At 44.2% G+C, this 26072-nt stretch overlaps 3 protein-coding genes and 1 long non-coding RNA gene across 6 annotated transcripts; 2 read left to right on the forward strand and 2 right to left on the reverse strand.

Moving 5' to 3' along the window:
- Positions 1–2687: 2687 nt before the first annotated feature.
- On the reverse strand, positions 2688–7453 carry bysl (bystin-like). The gene is made up of 7 exons (XM_049022979.1): positions 6998–7453; positions 6523–6676; positions 6266–6404; positions 5574–5707; positions 4520–4680; positions 3723–3825; positions 2688–3626 (listed from the first exon to the last, which is right to left on the reverse strand). Exons 1-7 carry the CDS (start codon positions 7266–7268, stop codon positions 3272–3274), a joined length of 1317 nt encoding a protein of 438 aa, XP_048878936.1. The 5' UTR covers positions 7269–7453; the 3' UTR covers positions 2688–3271.
- A 327-nt stretch (positions 7454–7780) lies between these two features.
- Positions 7781–11578, forward strand: med20 (mediator complex subunit 20). Its single transcript, XM_049023000.1, has 4 exons — positions 7781–7914; positions 8509–8654; positions 9442–9695; positions 10907–11578. The coding sequence occupies exons 1-4, from the start codon at positions 7901–7903 to the stop codon at positions 11129–11131; spliced, it is 639 nt and encodes a 212-aa protein (XP_048878957.1). The 5' UTR covers positions 7781–7900; the 3' UTR covers positions 11132–11578.
- Positions 9863–10944, reverse strand: LOC125747613 (uncharacterized). Its single transcript, XR_007399345.1, has 3 exons — positions 10808–10944; positions 10513–10694; positions 9863–10318 (listed from the first exon to the last, which is right to left on the reverse strand). It is a non-coding gene; the product is annotated as an uncharacterized LOC125747613 (long non-coding RNA).
- A 594-nt stretch (positions 11579–12172) lies between the features above and the next one.
- Positions 12173–25176, forward strand: usp49 (ubiquitin specific peptidase 49). Of its 3 annotated transcripts, XM_049022969.1 has the most exons (9): positions 12173–12319; positions 12679–12825; positions 13097–13225; positions 13949–14081; positions 14530–16029; positions 17357–17564; positions 23202–23310; positions 23419–23624; positions 24164–25176. In XM_049022969.1, the coding sequence occupies exons 5-9, from the start codon at positions 14593–14595 to the stop codon at positions 24280–24282; spliced, it is 2079 nt and encodes a 692-aa protein (XP_048878926.1). In that variant the 5' UTR covers positions 12173–12319; positions 12679–12825; positions 13097–13225; positions 13949–14081; positions 14530–14592; the 3' UTR covers positions 24283–25176. The 3 variants fall into 3 exon arrangements, with proteins under 3 accessions (XP_048878926.1, XP_048878925.1, XP_048878927.1); XM_049022968.1 differs by lacking the exon at positions 12173–12319 and having other exon boundaries at positions 12392–12825; XM_049022970.1 differs by lacking the exons at positions 12173–12319; positions 12679–12825; positions 13097–13225 and adding an exon at positions 13597–13826.
- The last annotated feature ends 896 nt before the right edge of the window (positions 25177–26072 follow it).

The following is a 26072-nucleotide window of genomic DNA, read 5'->3' on the forward strand; positions in this document are numbered from 1 at the left end:
TCCTTGTTTGTCGTGTAGCAGCTACTTAGTGCTTAGGATGCTTATAGAGAAAAGGCTTGTTTTTTTATTTTGTGATGACTTACGTGTAAAACGAGGTGTACACATTTTAAAAAATAAAGTATATTTTGAGTTTATTCAGTATGTACAAGAGAACAATTTACATTTTGTTAAATTTCCTCATTATAAAATTGTAAAATATGGTATTTGGAATCGGAATTGATATATATTTTATTGTATTATTTTACAGTTTCACTCCTAATTTATGAATGCATCCTGGCATCTTATTAAAGATGAAAAACTAAAATCTTGTCACTTCTGCATTTAATGGAAGTAGTTTAGCTGGCTGTTAAACTGGTATTGGTACACACTGTAAGAACAGCATACACATGATGTGTAATACTGTATGGAGGGTTTAGTTTAGATAACATTAGATAAAAAAAACGGGTAAGCTCACAGTTATGTATCTCCTTTCTTTCATTGTACAGTCAAAGTTTATGAGAACTACATTCCCTTCATGTCTGAGTCTAATTTGGTGTTTAGTAATAAAAATGTCAAATAAATCATCAGACTTACGTGTGGTAATTAAAACAGGTAAAATCTGTCGGTTTGGCTGTTGCAGTGAAGCATCGTGGTCTTTGTTTCGGTTTCCATGACCTTCTATGAGTGGCCTCTTCTCTTGGAAACCCCTGGTTTTCTGAGGGAACTTCAGCACTCACAGCGAATGCTGTTTCTTGTTCTTCTGTAGTAATGTCAACCTTTTTGTTTCAGTTTCTTCCATTTCCACGTGTCCTTCTCCATGTGCACTACTGTAATGCCCTTTTCTCAGTCTTCCATCCAAATCCGTAAACAAAATGCAATATGTTCACAATAGGGGCAGCGTGTTGCTCAGTAGGCTAAGCCTGTGTCCTTGTAATCAGAAGGTCGCAGGTTCGAACCCAGCCTCAGCACGTCTGCGGGTCCTTGCGCAAGACCCTTAACCCCCAGCTCCCTGGGCGCTGCTACGGGTGGCAGCCCTTCGCACTACTCCACAAAGAGCAAGTTGAGGGAGGCGTAAAAATAATTTCCCTACAGGGGATCAATGAAGTATCAATTATTATTATTATAATAGTGCTGGAAATTTTATTTTTACCAATGGTTTCATTCTGTTTTAACTTATTTTGTTGTGCAGCACGTGGGTGGCCAGTGTTATCCAGAAAGGGCCGTAGTATATGCAGGTTTTTGCAGCATCGCCATAATTAGAGGACTGATTGGCTGCTTCACAGAACACCCCCCAGCCCACTTCCTACTGCACTGTTTTTATCTTGTATGACAATGAGGAAATACAGTCTCATCTATCAAAAAAAAAACATGATAATGATTTTTTTAGATACAAAACTTTACATTTGGAACAATTAGCTTTAACTTCACAATCAGCCACTATCACAATAGAACACATGGAACCACATGCAAATGATTACACAGTTTACTGAATGATGTGAGTGCATGAACCGGTGGGCATTAGTAAGTGGGCGAAGCTGTAATCATGATCAAAGTAACAGTCTGTTCTGGCAATCCGAGGGAAGGAACAGAAGGGGCAGGCAAAAGTGAGGTCAGAAAAAAGGTCCAAAACAAGGCGATATGCAAGCAGATCCAAATCACAAGGCAGAATAAAAAAATGTGAATGAAGCAAGAATCAAAACCAAGACAACACTGGGAACCAATCAAAGGTAGACAACCCCAGAAAGAACTGAACAGGCAGGTAAATATAAGGTAAGTTTTGACAGGTGTGAACAATTCACCTGGAAGGTAATGCACCAAAGTGTGAAGGAAGTTAGTGAAGGACGAAATGTGTGCAAGCAGACCTAACATACATTACCTATTACAGAATGACCCATTCTCTTTTTAAATGAGTAATTGCAAATAACCATAATGAAACAGGATCGCAGGAGCAGCTGAAGTTTATGGGAACACAGGTGACCGGTACAACACGCCCTCGAGGAAGGATTTTGTGTGTAATAGAAACTCAATGAATTTCACTTACATATATAAATGCTAATCTTTTTATGTGTGCAGCTTTTAAAGGAAATTAAATCAATTAACTTACCTGGTGACTCCAGAGCAAATTACTACAAAGATCATTCTAAAAATGTACTCATAAAATATTAATTTCGCTCATAAGAAACATCAAACATTAGTATTAAACATTCCACATTTATTGTACATATCAGAATTTATAACCCTGAATTGAGCCCTTGAGGGGTAAAGTGGGCTATCCCACATTTTTGATCCCTACCCCATTTTTATTGAATATTTTCAATTGGATAAGTTATCTAAATCATACCTCTGTGCTGCCTATGATATATATCAATTGTAGGGTATAGGCACACTGATTTAAAAAAAATAAATAAAAAAAAATCAACTTTGGAGCTCATTTTCTCAAAACTTTGTTTTTGTGGGATAGCCCACTTTACCTCTCAAGGGCACAATTCATACTCCTTGATGCTTTCATTCTTCCCTCCTAAAACACTAGCAGCAGAATCAGAATTTCTTCGTCTTTTCTTCTGTCGAGGCAACAGCGCCACCTAGTGAGCTTTCAGAGTACATCACACTCGGCCGTTTACTGAGCTTCACCGCCGTATCATCACCTTGCAGTTTGAAGACATACGACAAAGTACAGTGACGCATACGCTGCAGGAAGACCAAGAAAATGGAACCAGCAAATGTGGTTTATTTCAGTTGAACTGGATCATGGCAAAAACAAACTGAGGAAAATCAAACCTTACTTTCCAGTTACTGGTTGTGACTGTGCTGCATTCCCATTCGAGAGTAAATCTCAATTTGTACTTTAGATCTGTTTCTTCTTTGAGATATTAATGGAAGCGTCATCTTGCAACAACGTGCTAAAGCTGCTGTTTTAATGAGGAATCATGTCTTTTACACTCTCTTGTTCTGATAATCTTTCTTGTGGATCTTCCAGGCAGGAAACTCATGGTTAGATTAGATCAAGTGAATGTCCAAGGTCCATGGACTGAAAATTAAGCAACCAGGGGATACTGAGAGCTAGTACCTCAGTTAGAAACCTTCAGAAAAAAAATAACCCTAACTAAACAGTGGGATGGAGTTTAATGGCTTCAGGCTACATGATTTACTGTAGCTGCAAGGGACCTGGATTGAGTTGTTTTAGGCATAGAGATGGGGGGGTCAGGCTGTGATAGGAGGAGCAGCTGGTCAGATTACAGAAGTCAAGGAACTCCAGAAAACAATGACCCAAAAGCCCTGAAGTCCATTCCACTCAGTCCAGCACCATCAAAGGCGCGACCCCAACCTCCTCGTCCCTGGACTGCGAATGCTGCAGCTCCCGCCTGACCTCGGCGGAGATCTGGGCATGTGTCTGGAACTTGAGCAGCTCCAACAGCACCCCCTTCTGCTCGGAGGCCAGGTCCGCCTTGTAGCGCTGCACCAATGTGAGCAGGCTCTGGTGCCACAGCACAGGAAGGGTTCGCTTCTCCGTACGGAAGCGCAGGAAGTGAGCCACCAGCGCGTCCAGCACCCGGAAGGGCAGGGCGTACTTTTTGTCCAGCAGCAGCCGCAGGAAGATGCTGTTGGCACCATTGTACTCCATCTCGGCCAGCTTGAGCATGGCGGCACTGGGGGCACGAGGGTTGGGTCATGTGAGAGGTCATGTGATTTGGGAACACAAAAACACAAGCCTGCCCCCACCCCCCCACAAACCCTCCACATACCTAGAGTACAGCACAGGCACAGAGCACTTGGTTAAGATGCTGCCGATGATTACGGCCTCCCGAAGTGTGCAGGTTCCCGACTCGCACAGCGGTATCAGGATTCCTGGGGGGGCATGATGGTCACAGCCAGGCAGGGAAAGCCAACGATAGCAGAGAGGCAATCTGAACCTCATTATAATTGAAAAATTATTAAATAAAAGTTCAAAGCTGCGCAGAAATAACTGGCCAATGTGAGAACAAGAGACAGCTATACATCCACAGAATCGTTCATAGAACAGTGGACAAATCCCCCTCCCCCATAATGCAGATTATACACAGTCTACAGCAAGATTAGGCAGCCCTGATCCCGGAGTGCCGGTGTCCAGCAGGTTTTCCATCCTACCAGTTCTCTGATGAACCATATCTGACCTCAGGCAGATATTAACTCGTCAGATGGCATAGAAACCCGCTGGATACCGGCACTCCGGGATCAGGATTCCCAGGCCTCTGTTCCCATTAACTTACATGAATGACAAAGCCCTATGACATCTTTATGGATGGCCGTTTCAAAGCACTGTGGTGAATCGAATACATAAATAAATACGGTTTAAACTTATATTAAAAGTGTGCTGATCTGAAACTGGAGGAAGACCAGAAACGCAGCTTCAGTCCCCTCAAAAAGCAGGGTATAGTTACGGGAGAAATATCTAAAAAACAAAAAATTATACTACCCTGCGTTCATGTTCAAAGGACCTGAGTTCTGGGTAGAGAGCTTCTAGTGAAGCAAACGCAAACCTAAACACTCAGATACTGCTCACCCTTAAACCAGGCCCCGGGTTTAAATAACGCCTTCTTCAGCGCGCTGTATAGGTGGAAGTTGAGGCGCTTGTACTCAGCAATGTCGTCACGGACCCTTGGAAGCAGAACCAGGTTGTAGAAGCGCTGGGCCATCCGCTCCTTCAGGTTGGAGGAGAAGATCCTGCGTAGAGTTCAGGGGAGGGCTGGCTTACTTTTACATGCTATAATCAAACATTTCAGTTTCTCTGAAGCTCCAAGCCTATTTTATATTACATACTATTCATAACCAAGTCATTGATGCATTAGATAAAAGCTTATTTAATGTAGGGGCACTGAGAGGCTGGAGCCTGACCTAAGAAGCAAAGGGAACAAGGCAAGAGATACTATTAATGGGATGACAGTTGTTACAGGGTGCACACACACACACACACACACACACACACACACACACACACACACACACACACACACACACACACAGACACACACACACACACACACACACACACACACACACACACACACACACCACCCGGAGCATGCAAACGCACACACACATGCATGTACACACAGACACACACACATTCTTGGCCATCCATTCATCCATCCATTTTCCAAACTGCTTATCCTACTGGGTCGTGGGGTTCCGGAGCCTATCCCAGAAGCAATGGGCACGAGGCAGGGAACAACCCAGGATGGAGGGCCAGCCCATCGCAGGGCACACTCACACCAGTCACTCACACATGCACACCTACGGGCAATTTAGCAAGTCCAAATAGCCTCAGCATGTTTTTGGGCTGTGGGGGGAAACCGGAGTACCCGGAGGAAACCCCACGACGACATGGGGAGAACATGCAAACTCCACACACATGTGACCCAGGCGGAGACTCGAACCCGGCTAACCACCGCACCACCATGCCACCCCTATTCTTGGCTATATGAATGGATAAACTAGACGCACACAGAGCCAGAGCAGGAATTGAAGCTGCAATGCTGGAGGTGTGAAGCCGTAATGCTCCCCGCTAATGATCCCCCCCATAACCAAGCCTTTCTAGACAACGACAAGCATGTCACCTTGTGGCCTGGTACATCGCAGCGGCGGTCCAGGTCTCCGGCTCGGTCAGGTACAGAACCTGCTCCCAGTTGGACAGGGCTGGGATGATCTTGAAAGCCTTGGGGAGCTTCCCGCTCCGATATTTGGACAGGACCTTCACAAGCAGACTATAGGTCACACCAAAGCTTGCAGAGTCGAGATACCACATGCTGCTTATTCAGTAGTTAAACAAAAATGCAAGGAATTGTTTTATGTCATCCATTTTGGCAGGAAGTTCAGTTGTCATATGTTACGTTAGAAGACACCAAAGATGGCGACCGCCTGATAAATTCACAACGTTTGTTTTTTTTAATATTTATTTATTTAGCAGAGACTTTTATCCAAAGCAGCATACAGCTGAGACAGTGGGGTCAGACAGTCCCCAGAGCACTTGAGGAGCCTCGCTCAGGGGCCCAACAAAGACATCACTCCTCCAGCCACAGGATTAGAACCAACGCACTTTCGATCACAGACAGAGTCCTAACCCATAGAGCCTCACATCAGCCTACAATTTTAAGAGATTTAGAAATGGCTTCTTAAGAGAGAAACAAACGGAAAACTTGGCCATGTGGAAAAGCTGGCAAGAATCTTAGGCCGACAGAGTGTTCTTTAAAGCAGGAGCCACAGCAAACGACGCAGACACTGTTAGGCTCCTCTGTGGGTCCCGGCTCACCTTGCTGACGCCTTTGTAAACCTCGATGACCCTGGCATCCAGCTGCGGGAGGGGACGGCCCGAAAGCTCAGACATCACGGTGCCCACCTCAGTCTGCTTCTCAGTAATCTTCTCCATGATGATGTCGGCTAGCGTTCGTCTGCATGGGAAGACGAACATGAATGCTTTATTTATTAAAGAACAACTTATACTAGTAGAAAAAAAAGTTACTTTTTTTTTTTTTACAGAAATGTGCCAGTCTTCTTAACGGATCTTACCTGACTGGTGGGTTCTTGTTCATAAACATCTGGATAGCTTTCTCATCCTCAGGGTCCACCTCAACTACAGAGCCAAACTCCATGTCTTCACATTGCCCTTCTACACCCAAAGATGGCCACTCTTCATCAGAATCCGGATCCTGAGACCCAGAGCCTGGGTAGATACATGTAGACAGATTTAGTAAGGGAAATGGCATTTAATTAACATTAAGGCTGGAAAAAGAAGATAACAGTGCAGATCTGGATGATACTTTCCAGTAAAAGATGGAGAAAAATCCAGTTGAAATATTGTCGGGACAAACGATACTGCTGTTGTACAGAGAGATCACTCCTGTATGCAGAAGTGAACTGTCACTTGTATGTCTTTAATGTCGGGATACATAATAATTGCATGGCCACATCAAAATACCAGCGAAATGCCAGTTAACATAAGCAATCACGAAACGATGCTAGGCCTCGCAGTTTTTTAACTCACCTAAAACGGTGGAGGGTTGTTTCTTGGTCACCGAAGATGTACCAAGTCCATACTCGGTCTCAAGTTCTTCTTGCTGTATCCGTGCCTGCTGTAAAATCTTTCGGGACAGACGTTCATCCACGTACTCGTCCTCATCCTCCTGCCGGCGATCCCTATTCTTCACCCGGTTAGTAGCCTTTACCGCATCTCCTTGAAGTATCTGATCAGCAAGAGCCAACGTCGGCACTTTTTTCTCCCCTCCGCCGCCTTTGGATTTCTTCACTTTCGGCATTTCTGCAACCAATGTGACTTGTTTTAATATAATTAACACTAGACTGAATCAACGCACAAAAGCTTCAAGTATGCGACTGCATTTAGCTGCTGTAAGGCGCCAGGCACGTGCGCTGAGAGTCACAACCCAACACTCAGCGCAGTTACCGTCATCATGGCGTCGCAATATTTGTCGTCATTAACATGTCTCAGCATTTGTTCGTCATCAAGATGTTGATGCGAGGACAAACGGACAACAAAAAATTCTGTTGAATTTATGGAAAAGGGTAAAGTGAAATTTAAAACTACAATCTGTCATCCGTAAAAACGACGAGGATGTGTTTTTCTTTTATTTAAAAATAAATGACTGTATATTGGAAGAACCTCTGGATATCTTAAAGAAATAACTTACCTGGTTGAATTACTTAATATTTACAATATGCCTGTTATATAAACATGAGGTGGACAATGCATGTTCCCTAATGAGAAACTTGTTTTATTTCCTCAAAATGAACTACAAATATGGCATCGTCGGTCAACTGCGTCTTTGGATCTTCCGGTCGCGGACTACGTAACTTCCTGTCGCAGAAGAACTGCTCTGCTTTGAACTGCTGAAGCATTAGCGTAGCTTCGAAGTCGTTATATCGTGGGGATATGGGGGTGACTTGGTAAGTTTTGGAAATCAGAACTCGAATTAACATGCCGCTCTTAAAAAAATCCATTATCTGTAACTAGGAGAGGGATAGGAAAGAAAGGAGACTACATTCGTATCCCTGTGATATACGGACGTTATTCTTAATCATTTTGCATCTGGATTCCTTCATGGCATTAAAAAATTAATGTTGCATAACATGTCAGAAAGCTGTTGGGTTGTGGAAATAATGACAGTTATTTTCTTGTTAACCTAGCAGGTCATCGATAGCACGCTACGTGTGAATTTTTTCCAGTCTGTTGCGATCGTTCTATAAATGTAAAGCTTGTGCATGCATGCATGCATGCATGCATGTGAATGTGTATATAGGGCTTTAATTGTCGATCGCCACATGCAGTATTTTCTCCTCACGTTGCTTTACACGTTAATAAGCTTTTATATAATCTGCCATTTTTTTATTACGCGTATGTATGTATATTACCGTTTTATGTTCCCGTTTTACATATACGTATATAATATACAGTTTTGACAGTGCCTATACAATAATTATGTATATCTATTATATTATGATGCTTCTTTGTTTCCTCATAGCAGCTTTTTTTCCTTTCAGTGTCTCCCAGGTTCCAGTAGCAGAGGGGAAGAGCGTCCAGCAGACAGTGGACATTCTCCACAGGAAGCTGGAACAGCTGGGTGCAGTGAAGCAGGGCAACTTCTGCGTGGACTGTGAGACCTACCATGCTGCAGGCACTACCACTGGTAACTGCAGGGCTGGGGGGGAGGAGAGGGGGGGTCCGGGGCAGGAGGTACATCATAGCAAAAGCCGCCCTTCTGGGTGTAATTCATGTCATTATGTATTTCGCTCGAAAAGATTGCTGCTCATTCTTTTAAGATTCTTTTGGCAACAAGTTGCTGACCTGTGTAGCTAATGAGAGGTGCAGATCTTTGGATGGCCAGGGCTTTTGTACCTTTGAATGAGGCATATTTGCTAGATGGGTTCAGTGAATGGAGCCTTCTTTGAACAATCACTGAAATAACTGTATGCTTCGTTGGTGTATTTGTAATATTCATCATATTAATTAATTGGTTTCAGAAAAGCTTTTGATGGGTCATATCAATTCACTCATTAAAATCCAAATAAATGCAAACATGAAAATGAAGTTTAGAAATATGAAAAATTGATTATCAGGTTTGCTTATCACTGCCTATGATCGGTTAAGAGAAGCAGTGCTTGCTTTACCCCTGATTATTTTTTCGTTCTAGTTTTGTCCTTCCCAGCTGTTATCAGGCTCTGCAGCCTTCAGCATCCCCCCCGACTGTGTGCTCTAAAAGTCAGTGAGGCGGGGGGGGGAGATGGCTAAGCAGTATATTCTCTGCCAAACCAATTACCTGCTTTACACACTGCAGGCCATTTATACACTGGCAAGTTTGCTGATACCGATTGGTGGAGCAAAGCAGCTATGAAATATGCGAGGATGCGAGGGGATGTTTTCTCCTCCATTACCCTTCATCCATGCTTATGCTGCCCTTCTTATGCTTCATGCAGGTCAGCCGCCCAAGTTTCTGTACGTGATGCACAACTCGGAGACGCCGCTCAGCTGCATGGCTATGTTCGAAGGCGGCCCCTGCCTCATCGCCGACGGCAACTTCGACGTGCTGATGGTGAAGCTCAAGAGTCACTTCCAGAATGCCAAAGGTCACAAGGTGGAAACTCGCGGTGCCCGCTACCAGTACTGTGACTTCCTGGTGAAGGTGGGGACCGTCACCATGAGCTCCAGCGCTCGTGGGATCTCAGTAGAGGTGAGTGAGGCCGAAAAACAACAAATGAGAGAAGTATAAAGTAGGACATGATATCACATTGCGATATAATTGCAATTACATACTATATACGCAATAATCACCAGGGCTTTACATGACGGGCGTAAACATTTGTCTGGACACCGACTTTTCATCACCATACAGACATTTACTTACATCCATAATTTGGTAAGCAGATTAACTGTAAAATATTAATTTATATAAGGCATATTGTGACACCCAACATTTAAACAGTTAGTAATCTGTATAAATTTGGCGTATCCTTATGATTATTAAATTCATCTAGCAATGGCATGATGGGACAGTTCAGCAGCATCTTTTAAAATAAAATTGTGGATAAACAAGGTATAAAAAAAGACATTAGAAGTCCAACACCTTTATTAAACACAATATGCCGAATTTATACAGATTGCTAACTTCTGGGCTTCACAATGCGCCTCTCATTAATATTTTAGGCAAACTACTAACCTGCGTACTGAATTGTGTGAGTAAAAGTCCATATAGTAACGAAAAGCCTGCGTCCAGGCAAATATTTATGCCATCTTCTGAAGCCCTGGTGATTATTGCGTATGTGCCATATCATCACGAAGTGATATCGTGCAGCTCTAGAATGAGATAAAAATACCTTATTGATCCCAGAGGTAAATGATTTTTGCAGACATCAGCGAGGTACAGAGTGCAGATACAGACATGTAGTGCAAAACAAGCATAGTGCAAACGGAACTCGGGCTATAAACAGAACTATGTGAAGGAAATATATAATTTAAAGTATGTATGTACAATTAAAAGCAGATACTACCAGACTTTTGCTTTGTTAAAGATGTAATGCTGCCCTGATGTGTTCTGGCTGGGGATGAGGGCTGGAACATTGGGAGTCGTCTTGTCTTGTCGTGTCTGGTGGCAGGAAGCAGAAAAGATCCCCAGCCAGGCCACTTCGATTGTTGCAATGAACTGGTATTGTTCTCCACCTGGAATCGGTGCCTGTAGAGAGCACAGAGACGAGTTTCAAAGAAAAGTACGACCATGTTGTTTCTCCTGAGGTGCAGGCTGATATGGATGGATGGATGGAAAGTAGATTTGTTAAGAAAAGAAACCTGGGGTCAGGGGTGAGGTTGGTGGGAGCGCCGTGTGTTCTGGAGATGGCTTGCTGTTTCATCCAGGGGTATAATTTCTGCTGATGATCCCCCATGCAGGTGGAGTACTGCCCATGTGTCGTGCCGGGGGACTGCTGGAACCTGATGAAGGAGTTCATGCAAAGCTTTCTGGGCTCAAATGTCCCAGAGATGCCCTCTGTGTTCGCTGCCAAGCCGGACGGACTCTACGCTCCTGCTGACTGCACCGATACTATGACTCAGTACTTGGAGCTGTTCAACAAGGTCCGCAAGCAGCAGGCTGTGCCGGGGAGTGGCGTGCGGTGAAAGGGGTTAGACCCGGATAGGGAGCTATGGATGTCCCACCAGACAGAGTGACGGAAGGAGATCCAGCAGTAACAGCTGAACGGGAAGTCTGAAGCTTTGGATGGTGTAAACGGCTTTACAAGTTCTACCAAACTGAATTTGGTGATGGCACAGGCAACAGATTTCATATTTCTAAAACAGCACTTTTTAAAATCGGTGATCAGATGATATCATTGTGACATCATGAAAGCGTTTGCAGGTGCATTTTCATACGTATTAAGGGGATTCGAAGAGTGTGAAATTTTGCAGTGTACTGTTGTTTACTGGCTGTGTTTCTTTTTCATGCTTTTTTCAGATTATTAAATCACAGTAAAATATCCAGTAGCTTAGATGGTCACTGCTTTGTTGGTAAATTACAGTTTGTGTAAGACTTATTTTCACTGAATAAATTTTTTTACAATTCTTTCACTATCTCTGTGATGTGATGTATAACTTTTAAAAACAAAACAAGCATTTTTACATTAAGCATAATATTAAACAAGTATGCATTTAGACTAAATTAAATGTTCCCTGGGGTGTGACAATTTGTTTTTACTTAAATCACTAAATTGATACAAATACATTGAGCATGTAATTTTAGATATTACATACATTGAGCAAAATGTGTATATGTAATGTCAAAAGTGTTTAAAATTGTTGCAGTATTTGATTTGGTGTAAAACTGAATTGGACTGCAAAGAAAAAGCACTCAGATGTAAATAAGGAACGAGTGGATAAGTTTAATAAGAAAATTACGTTTTGTTTGTGTTAAGGATAAAAACGTGAATTTCTGTACCTGGTAGCAGTATTTTACATAAGAGTATTGTCTCGTCTGGGTTAATTTCCCTACACGTGCTTAATTGTTCCCATTGTTTGGCTTGCAGCCATTTTAACCATATTCAGCTGAACCATCTGAACACCCATAAGAAGAATGGAATATACCTACGGCTACTGAGAATGCCGGTAGCTGGAAAGTGAGGCGTTTACTTTTCCTAGCACTGGATTTTTGCGTTTTATTTTACCGGCACAGTTGTGTATTGTTAACTTCCCCGTGCGAAGTTGCCCCCCCGCCTGGGCAGGGCCTTCGTGCCGGACACCTCCAGTTTTGTCACGACGGACGCAGCCAATCGCAAACGAGCTGAAGCGCCGCGGGATCCACCCACCGAGCAGGTCCGCCGCGCGAGCCGCATCCGAGGCTCTAAAACGCAGTTATCCATCCATTTCCCTGTAGCTGCATTCCCTCCTCCTTCCTTCCCCTCCCTTCGTCCCCCCCCCAGAGATGAAAGCGTAGTTTCACGACGCGACCAGATCCTCTGAAATGGCTCTTGTGTACTCGGCGTCCGTACGCTGAACTCTGGCAACCGAGGACTTATAAATGACAAAAATATATTAAAAAGTAGGAGAGTGCAAAGCGACTTGTCGCAGCGACACGTTTATTAGAGAACCGGCATAATTATAACCGCTAATACACTAAGCTCGATGCGGCCCGAGCTCGTTTGAACCCTTTTAACCTCTCCCGTAATCAATAGGATGATCGACACTGCGCCGACCAATGGGAGCCGGCCGTTGCCGGAAGATTGATGACTTCGGATCCAATCAGAGCGACTTGTTACCGTCTCCACAACTAGTTCGGTTGTCTCGGGGACTGTGACAGCTCGCGCGTGCAGATGATGGCGGTAAATAAAACCCTACACGAAACCATAAAAGACGCATATGTGATTAAATGAAAAAAGAAAGGGGCAGAAACTCAAAATGCGTAGTGCATGCCCATTAGTTTTGTTTGGTGTCTTACCAGTGTTGTAAATGGAAAGAGTGAAACCTTTTAAAGTTATGAGTTGCATTCTCTGCCCCCCGTCTCTTTGAGAATCAATTACTTTAATCCTCGCGGATCTTCTGTTGTTTTGTTTAAAGACTGACATTAAAGTTGACTCTGAATAACATCTCCAGAGACGGCCGGGGCGCCCGGCGGACGCGCGTTTTCCTGCGCCCGCATGCCCGGGCCGGACCGCTGGAAGTTGACGACCGTCTCTCGCCGGGGGAGAGTTCAGCCGCAGACTGAGAGTGGTCTTTGTTCTGGTAAGTGGCTAACTAGCCATCGAGGCTGCACGCATTGTCAGGTAAACGAGGCAGCTGGCTGGTCTAGTCTTGGGACGGCTGTTGCATGACTGAGGTTTATTTCTTTCATTATTTGCATTCGCTTTACGGATGGCCGTCAACAAAGGCGCGCGCTAAGACCATCGGGGAGGGAAGCTTGGAAAGAAAGAAAATAAAAATTTGAGGTGCCGTTAATGAAAACGGGGTAAAGCGACACCAGCAGTGATTTTTTTTTGTGGGGGAAGTTTTTTTTTTAATGGCATGCAGAGGTTGCTACACGCTAACCGGCGGATGCCTTTCGCGTGGCTTCGCTCCCTGTTTAGTTCGCTAGTACTCGCTGTTTTGTTTGTGACGAGTTTCGCCGGTCGGTCATTTTTTTCTGTTGCTTGTCCGTCTTGTAGTTTCTGAAGTGACTGTGGCTGCACGTAGGTAGCCGGCCGGCAGAAACGGCGTTTTTTAAAGACAGAATTGCACCGAGTTGGGGGGTATGGATAAGGTGACCCAAACGCACGTTGTCTTTTGCAAGCATCGTGCGAAAGCAGCCGGAGACCTTTTCATGGCCTTATTCCCGTTACATAGTTCGGTTAGTTCGCCTGGACTCGCTGCCTGGCCGCTCATTCTTGCGCCTGGATTCCCGTGAACGACATTGTTGTCCACTGCATGTCCGGTGTTTCGTCTTCTAAACCTGCTTTTCTCATCCTGCAGCTGAGTAAATGTGTTTTCTGGGACGTGGAGGTGTCGTGACAGATGGACAGCGAGGTCTTCTGAAGGTTTTCCGAAGTTGCGATGTTTTTGCAGCACGCCTCTGTTTTAAAGCACACTCAAACCTCTTTATACAGTAAGCGGGCTTCCTTCGCATTTGCCTGTTTTACACTTTAACTCTTTAATTCTTGGTATTTCTGCACATTTGAACAGCAGTTGTACCCCTCGATTTGGAATCAGTAATGCTTTGGTCTCAGATTCAGTCGCACATTCTTGAACTTTTGTTCAAGAATCTGTGCAGATTATCCACTATTATATTTTATTATTTAAAATTGCCCAGCTAAATATTGAAATGTGTGAATATTGCGTGTGCCCTGTAATGGATTAGCTTCCTACCTAAGGAGTCTTCTACCTTGTGCCCTATCTTTCCTGGGATTGGCTCCCAGGATTACACCGATTCTGCAGCAGAGATGAGGTTATGAAGACTGATAAATAAATGGAAAAGAATTAGTCTGCCTTGCCCACTTTGGCTGATTTAAATGTAACTATTTTTTTCTTAATGTCCTGTTTCTGTCTTTCTGCAGTATGAACCTTATCAAGGCGCAGGGGCGTGCGTCCTGAGACAGATCGCATGTGCATGTACAGCGATGGACCGCTGTAAGCACGTGGGGCGTCTCCGGCTGGCGCAGGACCACTCCATCCTGAACCCGCAGAAATGGCACTGCGTGGACTGCGGCACCACCGAGTCGGTGTGGGCGTGCCTCAAGTGCTCGCACGTGGCCTGCGGCCGCTACATGGAGGAGCACGCCCTCGACCACTTCCAGGCGTCCCGGCACCCGCTGGCCATGGAGGTGCGAGAGCTGGACGTTTTCTGCCACGCCTGCGGCGACTACGTGCTGAACGACAATGCGGAGGGTGACCTCAAGCTGCTGCGGGCTGCCCTGTCCACGGTGCGAGGCGGGTCCACCCGGCGAGCCCTGCGCTCACAAACGTCTGCCGGTGACTCTCCGCTGCGTGGGGCCGAGGGCGGGAAGGCCGACGCCGGGGCCCGGCCCACCATGCAGGCGGCACTTCTGCACAGGCGCCGTGTGTTGCTGACCAGGGTCCTGCACACCTGGCAGAGTCGGCGGCGAGACAGGCAGCGGCAGCGGGATCAACAGCTGGAGCAGCACAAGGAGGAACTGCGGCGTCGCCGGCAGGAGGTGAAGAGGAGGGTCCTGGAGGAGCTGGCCAGCGTCCCCCCTAGGAAAAGCGCACGGCTGCTAACCCAGCTGCCTCGGCGTACAGCCCTCATCCCCCGCAAGTTTCGCGACCCCCCAGAGCGGGTGCCCGTGGTGCGCCCGCACCCGGGTCCTCTTCTGAGCTTCCGGCAGAAGCCTCTCGACGGAGCCAGTCCTAGAAGATTCCGCAAGCACTCCTCCACCAGCGCGGTGGCCCGTCGGAAGGTGGCGCCGGGTGTCACGGGGCTACGCAACCTGGGGAACACGTGCTACATGAACTCCATCCTGCAGGTGCTAAGCCACCTACAGAAGTTCCGCGAGTGCTTTCTCACGCTGGACCTGTGCGAGACCGAGGAGCTCCTGGCCAAGACGAGACGCTCGCAGGGCACACGGGTGGTGTCGGGTGGCCTGGTGAACAGCGCCCCGGTGGCAAGGGGGACTCTCGGCCGCATGGACAAGCTGGGGAGCGGGGGGTGCCTCACCGTAGGCGGCAAGCAGGGCCTGCGGCCCAGCCTGAATGCCGCCGAGCTGGTCCAGCCCAAGGAGCCGCGCTCCTCCACCCGGCACCAGATGTCACTGTGCCATGAACTGCACACCCTCTTCCGGGTCATGTGGTCGGGCCGCTGGTCACTGGTGTCCCCGTTCGCCATGTTGCACTCCGTGTGGAACCTGATCCCGTCTTTCCGGGGCTACGACCAGCAGGACGCGCAGGAGTTCCTGTGCGAGCTGCTCGACAAGGTACAGCAGGAGCTGGAGTCGGAGGGCACCAGGCGAAAGATCGTCATCCCCATTTCCCAGCGGAGGCTCACCAAGCAGGTGCTCAAGGTACTCAACACTATCTTCCACGGACAGCTGTTGAGCCAGGTGAGTACTCGCTGTTTCCCGGCCCCGCCAGATGTGTCACTGATAATGCGCCTAAGTCAGTAATGCGATCAGCGCATTGCTCTGCATGACATAGACATAAGCAGGGAAGTCGCAAGACTCTGAAAGCTTCCATGGAGACCATCAGCCTTCTTGAGGCCATACACGACTTTCTGTGTGCTGTCCTTGTGCATTGAGAGCACTTGTAACATACTGAAGAGTTCTCCTTTGAGTGATTCCTTTACATCAAGGGTAACCAGTGTTATCTTCAAAGGGCTGGTGTGTATGCCGACTTTTGGAATAACCCTTAGGTCAGCTGTTCACACCCAGGTGTGAGGACTCTTCAGCCAATCAGTCCTCTAATTAGTAATCTAATTAGGGAGTTGCAGCGAAAACCCGCACACACAACGAACCTTTCTGGATTAGACTGCCCACCCCCATTGTACATCTTCAAAAGAATTATTATTGAAATACGTTAAATCTTCCAGTAGACATCAGCTTAACATGAATTGTTATAGGATTGTGAACAGATGATAAAGGTTTATGAATGGCAGAGTTTGTCCAACATTCACAGAATTTGCAAAGAGGGACAGATTTACATTTTTGAATAGATTTACGTTTCCCTTTGTCTAGTACTGTGGGGGGGTTGTGGCAGAATAAACCTGCACAGGTGCTTTTTGTGATGAGTAGAGGCGTTGAAACAGCTGCCTCCCCCCTACATGTGGGTCCCCCAGTCTGAGGGACGCAGGTGGGCTGACCTTTCTGTATCCTGAAGTTTATATATTTCAAGGATGCACTGCTGTGAGTTTGGTTTCTGTCCTGTTACTAAGGTATGGATTTTTTTTTTTTACGATTTCTAACTGCTTATCTGAGCATTTAGAATTTTTTTTTTTTTACTTTCGAGTTGAATCAAGAGATCAGTGAAGCAAATTTGATCATTTTTGAGTATGATTAGAAATTAGGTTAATATTATTGGTTTCTTGAATTATCTTTAGAAGCTCAAGACAAAATGTACTATCGGTTATGTATGAATCATGTGTTCATAAACAAAAAGCTCGGCATTTTAATTTCCACTAATGTACTTGTCTGGGAAAAATCAAACAACAGAGGCTGGCTGTGATTATGTTTTGCCTTACGATTTTACATGAATGATTTATTTTACTTAGAAATTGCTAAGGAAATGGTTTTATCTGGACTCATGTAAGATAATTTAAACTTTTGATTAATCCAGTATTTCCTCGAATGCTCTAGTGGAGGTGAGCGATAGGTGTGTGGCAGGTTCGCTGGTTGCTGTCCCTAATCGCTGTTTCATTTCTTCCTGGCTCTTCAGGTGACTTGTCTGTCCTGTAACTACAAGTCGAACACGGTGGAGCCTTTCTGGGACCTGTCTCTGGAGTTCCCAGAGCGATACCACAGCGTGAGCAAGTCGGCCAGTGCTCTGGCTTGCCGCCGCAGCTGCTCGCTCACCGAGATGCTGGCCAAGTTCACTGAGACCGAGGCCCTGGAGGGAAGAATCTATGCCTGCAACCACTGCAACAGTCAGTACTGCACCTCTCTTGTGCTGCTGTCACTGGTGTCTTTCCGTTGCGATATTTGGTGCAGTCCGGCTGGATTTGTTGATGGTTTAAGGGACACATGGCCCTGTGAAGCAGATTCAGATCTCATTAATGTTGACTGTAAGTTGTTACGAAATGTTTTATATTTTTTAATAATCTAAGTTCTGAGACAGACGTCGTGTGTGAGTAGCGAACCTGCTCTAGTCTATCACAGCGAGGCTTCTGAAAAGATCCGGATAACCTGTTAGGTTAATCCAGTTAATTGGCTATTTCTCCATGGTGAGTTGCTGTCGCTTCTTCTGTCAGGTAGAATGCCAGCATTAGCTTTCAGGGACCCAGATTTCATGTTTGTTGCCTTGTTAGTTATCTTAAGCTCATTGATCCGCAGTGTTTTGGTTAGTTCAGCGGTGCTGTGGAGGAGACCGCAGACCGTAAACTGCAGTCGCACAAATCATGACAGAGCTGCTCCTACTTTCTCATGTTGTCGATGTGGCGGGGGGGGGGGCACTTGCTGTTGTTTAGTTGCTTTTCCTAGCATTTAACAAATTCAAATTATGCTTATTGGCAAGGACTGACATGACTGGTATGCACACGCTCTATATGGGTTAAATCATGTCTTGTCGTAACAGTGCAAACGCATATACAATAAGTACGCAGCAAGAGATTACCGCACATTTTAAGCTACGCACCAGAAATGCGCATAGCAGCGTTTCGGTCACTGACGGATTACATGCATGATTCTAGTCCAATAAGATTATGATGATACTGGAAAATTCCCATCGTATGTTAAATTCTGGTCTAGACATTTCATATATAAACCATACAAGTTATGCCCCTGTATGTACACAGTCACTGCTGTACACATTGGGAGCACTCAGTTTTGGGTCCATCGTTAGAAATGCAAAATTACCGGCACTGTAAAGTTTAAAAAGTTACTGCGAGAGTTCCACAGTCACAAAGACAACTAATGCATGAGTGAGGCTGGTTGCCGAGAGAAAGATGCACGTACCAGAGCCTAGACCTTTAATAGAGTAAATGTGTAGTATGTCTTTACTAACACTGCTGAAATATGTATGTGTCTGCATATTTGTCTGCAAGTTTCTGTGTGTGTGTGTGTGTGTGTGTGTGTGTGTGTATATACACACACACACGCATATATATATATATATATATATATATATATATATATATATATATATATATATATAATATATATATGTGTGTATATGTATATATGTATGTGTGTATATGTGTGTGTATGTATGTATACTGAACAAAAATATAAACGCAACACTCTTGTTTCTGCTCCCATTTTTCATGAGATGGACTTAAAGACCTACAATTCATTCCAGATACACAATATTACCATTTCTCTCAAACATTTCTCACAAATCAGTCTAAATGTGTGATAGTGAGCACTTCTGCTTTGCTGAGATAATCCATCCCACCTCACAGGTGTGCCACATCAAGATGCTGATCTGACATCATGGGTAGTGCACAGGTGTACCTTATACTGCCCACAATAAAAGGCCACCCTGGAATGTGCAGTTTTTTGCTTTATTGGGGGTCTGGGGACTCAGAACCGGTCAGTATCTGGTGTGACCACCATTTGCCTCATGCAATGCAACACATCTTCTTCGCATAGAGTTTATCAGATTGTCAATTGTGGCCTGTGGAATGTTGGTCCACTCCTCTTCAATGGCTGTGCGAAGTTGTTGGATATTAGTGGGAACTGGTACACGCTGTCGTATACGCCGGTCAAGCACATCCCAAACATGCTCAACGGGTGACATGTCCGGTGAGTATGCTGGCCATGCAAGAACTGGGACATTTTCAGCTTCCAAGAACTGTGTACAGATCCTTGCAACATGGGGCCGTGCATTATCTGTCTGAGTGGCTGGTCTCAGACGATCTTGGAGGTGAACCTGCTGGATGTGGAGGTCCTGGGCTGGTGTGGTTACACGTGGTCTGCGGTTGTGAGGCCGGTTGGATGTACTGCCATATTCTCTGAAACGCCTTTGGAGACGGCTTATGGTTGAGAAATGAACATTCAATGCACGAGCAACAGATCTGGTTGACATTCCTGCTGTCAGCATGCCAATTGCACGCTCCCTCAATGCTTGTGGCATCTGTGGCATTTTGCTGTGAGACAAAACTGCACATTCCAGGGTGGCCTTTTATTGTGGGCAGTATAAGGTACACCTGTGCACTACCCATGATGTCAGATCAGCATCTTGATGTGGCACACCTGTGAGGTGGGATGGATTATCTCAGCAAAGCAGAAGTGCTCACTATCACACATTTAGACTGATTTGTGAGAAATGTTTGAGAGAAATGGTAATATTGTGTATCTGGAATGAATTGTAGATCTTTAAGTCCATCTCATGAAAAATGGGAGCAAAAACAAAAGTGTTGCGTTTATATTTTTGTTCAGTGTATGTATATATATATATGTGTGTGTGTGTATGTGTGTGTGTGTGTGTATATATATATATATATATATATATATATATATATATAATAGTTTCCTGTAAATCGCTGAGGACAATTTTCATTATTTCTGCTAGGAAATGGCTGGTAATCTGTCCTAGACTGTGAAGCCGGTGGCCAGCCTCTTAGCAAACAACTCACAAATAAGATCTCATAAAAAGGAAGGAATCCTGGATTTATTGCACAAAAAGCAATCACTTAACATTCTCGCTTACTGTGGAGTTGCACCTGTAATTACCCTGCAACAAATGGTGCACAGATCCCTAATTGGGCAGTTACCTTTTGTCTAAACGAACAATAAAATGTGCACTAATTCTAATGAGGTTTCATATTTGGGGTGAGTCAGTGGGTCTTTACTAAAACAGGCAGTACCGGAAGGTTTTTTTTCTTTTTCAAATAAAAAATAAAGAATCTGGTAGTATTTGATGGAAAAACAAATATAGAAATACAGACCGGTTTCTAAAAAAATTTTTGAGTGGGGTATACGTATTTGACTCATTCCAGCTCGCAGTCTTGTAAATTGGCAACCTCACCGGCTAGCAACCAAACTGCTCAGCGCGGGTTACGATTGGTTAGCTATCCCGTTTGTGCAGAGTGCAACGAGGATTAGCAAGGATTAGCAGGATTTTGTGGGAACCGCATTGCTGCAGTTAATGATCTTCTCTCCTAGATTTTGCTGTTCTTATCTTGAAACACTGGGAGAGGGAAAAGGCGTAGTCTCCTTTTTATTTAATGTACGCTGTGACATTTCGATCACCAGGATTATGTCTCGGTTTCTAATGCCTATACGCTGCACATTCAATAAAAATATTTAGATAGGTTTACTTACATCAAATTGTATCGCTCCATTATCTGCCATACTCTCTGCATTTATGATAATAAACAGCATTAATCAAAGTTTAACATGATGCTCCAGTTGGGCTACTGTGGTTTTTTATTATTTATGCAAGTAAATGATCTGTAGCTTAAAATGCATCAGTGGAAACCTCACGTTTTTAGTGTGTCCCTGAATTGCAGATTATTTCTGAAGCACATGCATAAATTAGACATGCTAATGACTTCATATATTACGAGTATCCAGTGGAGGGGTGTGCAGAGCTAGTAATTAATTTTTAATTAATGCCCTATAAAAGGAGTGTGTCTTTATACAGCGCTGTTATCCACTGTATACAGCTGAAGTTTGAAGGATTCTTTCAGGCGGAATTTATTTCTGTTAAGGGCTTGTTTTGTCAGTGTGTGCCGTTGTTATGATGTTAACAATTTGCCTCTTCTTTCTGCTCTTGGTAATCACTGGTCAGTACTCTGCGTGCATTATGTCGTTTATCAGAGTCCTTAGCCGGAATTACGAATCGTAACTGGAAAATCTCAGATTTAAGACGGATCGTGTACCGCACCGCTAGAAACACCATCCAGGGAAATTCAGATACCACTTTCAGTTTTGCGTTGATTATGTAGCAGTTGAGATGTGTGTGGAGTACGCACACGGAGTACCTAGACTTTTGGGACAGTGGGAGGTTTTACACTTTGTGTCAAACATACAAATTGTATGTTTTTCAGTTTTTGTTTTTTTTTTCCAGCATGTACCCTGAATCAGTGAGTGTGCCTTTTGTACATATAAAAACTAATAACATAGACTGGTGGAGAGGCTGCCTTTCCTGCAAGTTAAGGATTTCAGGGTTACATTTTTTCAGCCAAAAAACTGAATGACATCCTTCTGACACAATCAACGGTATTTTTACAAAGGCTTTCATACCAAATCCGTCAAATTTATGTTGTCATGATACCAATACCGCTGATTTTCGTTTCATTGTATTACAGATATTGATACTCGGCGGCAGCCCAACCCTGACAATAAAAGAACAATTGCAGATCCGGGGGGAGGGGGGGTTTGCCGGTGGCTTGATCGTTCCATTTCCATGTGCTGTGTGAGCAACTTCTCATTTCTCCCTAATTACGGGTGGCCCTGCCCCACAGTAATTCATATCCTGCTCTTTATAATATTAATATTTAATTTGCAAGGTGAAAAAAACATCAGTATTTTAATGTCCATTCTCAAAAAATTCAGATGAAAAGAATCCATTCTAGCTTGTCTGATGACAAGGGGCATATTAAACTTTTTGCAGCTGTTCTGGGTGTTTGTATTTGTTGGGTTATATTAGACTGTGGCTATTTATTAATCTTTTTACTTGATTTATTGACCGATCTGTATGTAGTCAGAAACGCCTCTAAAAAAAAACACTTAAACAATAAGCTATGTTTTCTCTATTTCTGTAGTTAATTGATGCCGTTACTGCCATGTTCTTAATAATTTTGCTTATCCTGAAGTAGGACTAAACCCGCTTTCTGGGACACTCCCCCATAGTTATTTAGCTGATATACATGGATACATCCAAAGCTTTTTCACCATCTGTAATGGTCATTGTGATGTTTTTTTAGTATTGGGTGTATCCAGCATATTGACCTTTTTTTACACTTGTTTGCTCCAAAGAAGCAAGAGAAACTCGCCGCCGCCTGCTGCGTGTGCTTGTCGCTAGTCGGGCAGCTCCTGTCTGCATGCAGACTTTCTCAATCTGTCGCAAATGAATTTGCGCCGTGTTTGCTGTGAAAGTTATCGATCCGTCAAATTTGCGTCCGCATGTTTCTCAGATTTGTGTTTTTTCATGATTTATTTGGGATGAAACGATCTTTATTTCTGGTACGGAGATGTGATGCTCAGATGCGGTGGTGTGCTCTTTCACTAGTGCTCAGGTAATTGCAAAAAAATAATAGTTATCATGGAGGAGGTCTAGCAGTAATTTTATTATTCCCATGTTTGCTTTCAAGACATGAAATGCCAAAAAGCTGGGATTTTATTTATATATTTGCTCTATGCTGATTGGACAGCAACATTCCCTTGAGTTTATGTGCATATTCTTGTTTCTCTGGCATTGCTCATTTATACCCAGGTTATGGGAGATACTTTGTAGTTAAGTCATTAATGCAAATCCAATAACTCGCAAACAATTAAAAACAGAAGTAGCCATGCATAAACAACACTGAAGCTCACGAAACCATGTTATTTCTCTTATCTCTGTGTGTTATGCGCTGCCTTGTGGGTTTGCTGATTTCATGTTTTTAAACGCGTTTCAGGGAAAAGGCGTAAATCGTCCCATAAGCCGCTCGTTCTCACAGAGGCGTGTAAGCAGTTGCTCATCTGTCGGTTACCTCAGGTCCTGCGGCTGCACCTCAAACGATTCCGGTGAGTTGGTCTTTTTGTTTCCACCACTGCTTTCCTCCCCCAGTCAATATTCTATACTGTCCCGCCCCAGTCCCCTCCAGTGAGGGTGCTCTGCATTCCGTCTTGCAGGTGGTCAGGACGCAACCACAGGGAGAAGATTGGTGTTCATGTAGCGTTCGACCAAGTTTTGAACATAGAGCCCTACTGCTGCTCGGACTCTTCATCCTCCCAGATGAGGAAGGGCCTGACCTATGACCTCTCTGCTGTCGTCATGCACCACGGCAAGGGGTTTGGCTCAGGGCACTACACTGCCTACTGCTACAACACCGAGGGTGGTGAGTACACAGCGATTCACCGACAGGTGGGGTTAGCTGTGGGGGTGGCAAATGGCTACTTGTCAGTTAGCTATTTTGAGCTAATTCCTTCCCCCATATGCCAGCTGTAGGTCCCTAGTCTTATGGCTACAGGCCCAGATGTGCCTCTTTTCATGTGTCGGTGTATCTGCTGCTGACTGTAACCTCGGACTGTCTCACTGTCGGCGTGTTTAAAGTTAGGAAGCATTTGCTGGCAATTATGAACATGGATAATCCATTTTAATATGACAATAGTTTGATGGGGGGGGGGGGGGACAAGATCAGATACTACTTTTATGTAAATCCATATAAAATAGACAAAAAAAAAATCGTAATGTTTTTTAAAAGTAAGGGATGCAAAATACATATGAGATTTAGATAAAAGAATCGTAGGTTTCATTTTTCTTTAAATCCTGTTCCATGCCCCATTTAATTTTGGCTTTTCGTGGAGTTTCTGGATATTTGCTCCTTGACATATGGACACAGCCCTGCACAGTAGTAACTCCTCCCTCCTCCTGCAGGTTTCTGGGTTCACTGTAATGACTCAGAGATGAACGTGTGCAGCGTGGAGGAGGTGTGCAACACTCAGGCCTACATCCTGTTCTACACTCAGCGATCCGCCCAGACCGATGTGGCCTGATATCCCCCCATCAGCCCCCCCCAGGCACATCCCCCGCAGCTGGGCAGCCTGGTCGGGCAGGACAGGCAGGAATCATCAGCACAGCGGTTCTGGTTTTACGCAAGTTTTAAAATGCGCGGTTTTTAAATGACACCATATATCCTTAAGGATATATATTTTTTAATTATGTGGTGCGAGTCAAAATAACAAGAATCGCATCGTTATGCCGTTTTTTTATTTTTCGTTAAGGGAAAAACAGGTGAAACTTGAAGTGTGCACGTGTTTCCAGGACACAACTCGTGTTAATGGAGAACCCTCTGTATCTTTTTATGTACTCTGGGGTTGGGAATTCTGACTAATAACCCAGCTGGACCCACATGGCCGGTTACGAAAAGACACTTTGGATTTGGTCAGGCTAGTGGCTCTTGTGTGTATGGGTCAGGTCAGAGTCCGGCGACTTTAGGTTGGGGGAACAACGATGTAGCTTTGACATTGTGTTAAGGATGGTGCGAGTGTGATATATACAAATCAGGAATTCTGCAATTTTTGTACTGGAATGTTTTCTACACTGCTGTTTTCTTTCTTTTTTTTAATTATTTTAAAGTTTCTGGAGTCGTAAACGTCGTCTTCTCAGACACGAATGGTTACAATTGCTGTTGTTGACATAGAAAATAAAAATTTGCTTCATGAACTGTAAGTTATAGCAACGTCTTCTGACAGTGGGCATTCCGTTCACACACTACAGCTGTAATACCTGTTCGGGGCTGGCTTTTCAGTGAAGCTTAATTCAGCCAGTGGCTCCTGGTTTTCCAGCCTGTGTTCTGCATGGTAGGAGCTCTTGATAAGGTCCAGCAGAACCGCCAAGAGACTGCCTGAATGAAAAACAAAACCAAAAATTAAACAAAAACAAACAAATCTGTCTTGTCACCTGCATATGATTTTGCATGCGAACACTAGTCTACACTGCGTGGGCACTGGTCCCTCAGGCAGCTAGAACTAGTCTGGGCTGTGGTTTAGCGCCTCGTTTCATTAATAACACATTCATAGTGGGTTTCACGAAGCCAAAGATGCTATAACCACAATAGGCAAGAGAACACGGACGAGAGAGACTGAAAGACAAACAAGCAGCAAGTCAATATAACTTATATAGCACATTTAAAAATAATTCTTATTCCAAAGTGCTGTACAAAAAAAGAGAATTGAAACAAACCCAAAAAAGCCAACTCAACTGCTATTTAACAAATAGAAGTTTTAGGACATGATTGAAAAGTAATGCATATTTAAATTGAATTAAATTTAGATCGTAATGACAGATTGACAACGACAAATTAAAACCACCGAAACTCTTAAAGCATTAAAAACTAATAACATCAAACAAACCTAGATGCTAAGGAATAAAAATGAGTTTCAGGCCATGACTTGAAAGTGGTAATGCAGGGAGACCTGGAGTGCCAAGCTATTCCACAATCTGGAGCAGGCAACGGATGACGAATGATCACCTTTCTTTCTTAGACTGGTCGGTGGGATTGAAGAAAGCATTTCATAGAAGGATCTAAGCCACTGAGGAGTGGAATAAGAGTCAAGAAGATTGGAAAGCAACATAGTAATGAAGAAATAAATAGTAGGTTTAAGAATTATTTCCAATTAAGATTTTTTATTGTTTTTTGTTTATTTGAAAATTGATTCAGCGTCCATGCATGCAGCATATATCGGGCCCATATGTGAGCCCTGTTGTATACCGTGCACTTTTTCCAGTATGGGTTAATGGTTAAGCCATAAAAGTTCATTCAAATGTTTGATGATATGGGACC

The sequence above is a fragment of the Brienomyrus brachyistius genome, chromosome 8 (assembly GCF_023856365.1).
Source record: "Brienomyrus brachyistius isolate T26 chromosome 8, BBRACH_0.4, whole genome shotgun sequence".
NCBI classification, from domain to species: domain Eukaryota; kingdom Metazoa; phylum Chordata; class Actinopteri; order Osteoglossiformes; family Mormyridae; genus Brienomyrus; species Brienomyrus brachyistius.

Coding starts and splice junctions, on each gene's coding strand:
- bysl (XM_049022979.1), bottom strand. CDS start 7,268: ATGCCGAAAGTGAAGAAATCCAAAGGCGGCGGAGGGGAGAAAAAAGTG. Junction 6,405..6,522: donor AACAAGAACCCACCAGTCAG/GTAAGATCCGTT, acceptor CTTCCCATGCAG/ACGAACGCTAGCCGACATCA. Junction 5,708..6,265: donor TTTACAAAGGCGTCAGCAAG/GTGAGCCGGGAC, acceptor CTGCTTGTGAAG/GTCCTGTCCAAATATCGGAG.
- med20 (XM_049023000.1), top strand. Junction 8,655..9,441: donor TGCTGCAGGCACTACCACTG/GTAACTGCAGGG, acceptor TGCTTCATGCAG/GTCAGCCGCCCAAGTTTCTG. Junction 9,696..10,906: donor CTCGTGGGATCTCAGTAGAG/GTGAGTGAGGCC, acceptor TCCCCCATGCAG/GTGGAGTACTGCCCATGTGT.
- usp49 (XM_049022969.1), top strand. CDS start 14,593: ATGGACCGCTGTAAGCACGTGGGGCGTCTCCGGCTGGCGCAGGACCAC. Junction 16,030..17,356: donor ACGGACAGCTGTTGAGCCAG/GTGAGTACTCGC, acceptor CTGGCTCTTCAG/GTGACTTGTCTGTCCTGTAA. Junction 17,565..23,201: donor TGCCTGCAACCACTGCAACA/GTCAGTACTGCA, acceptor AACGCGTTTCAG/GGAAAAGGCGTAAATCGTCC.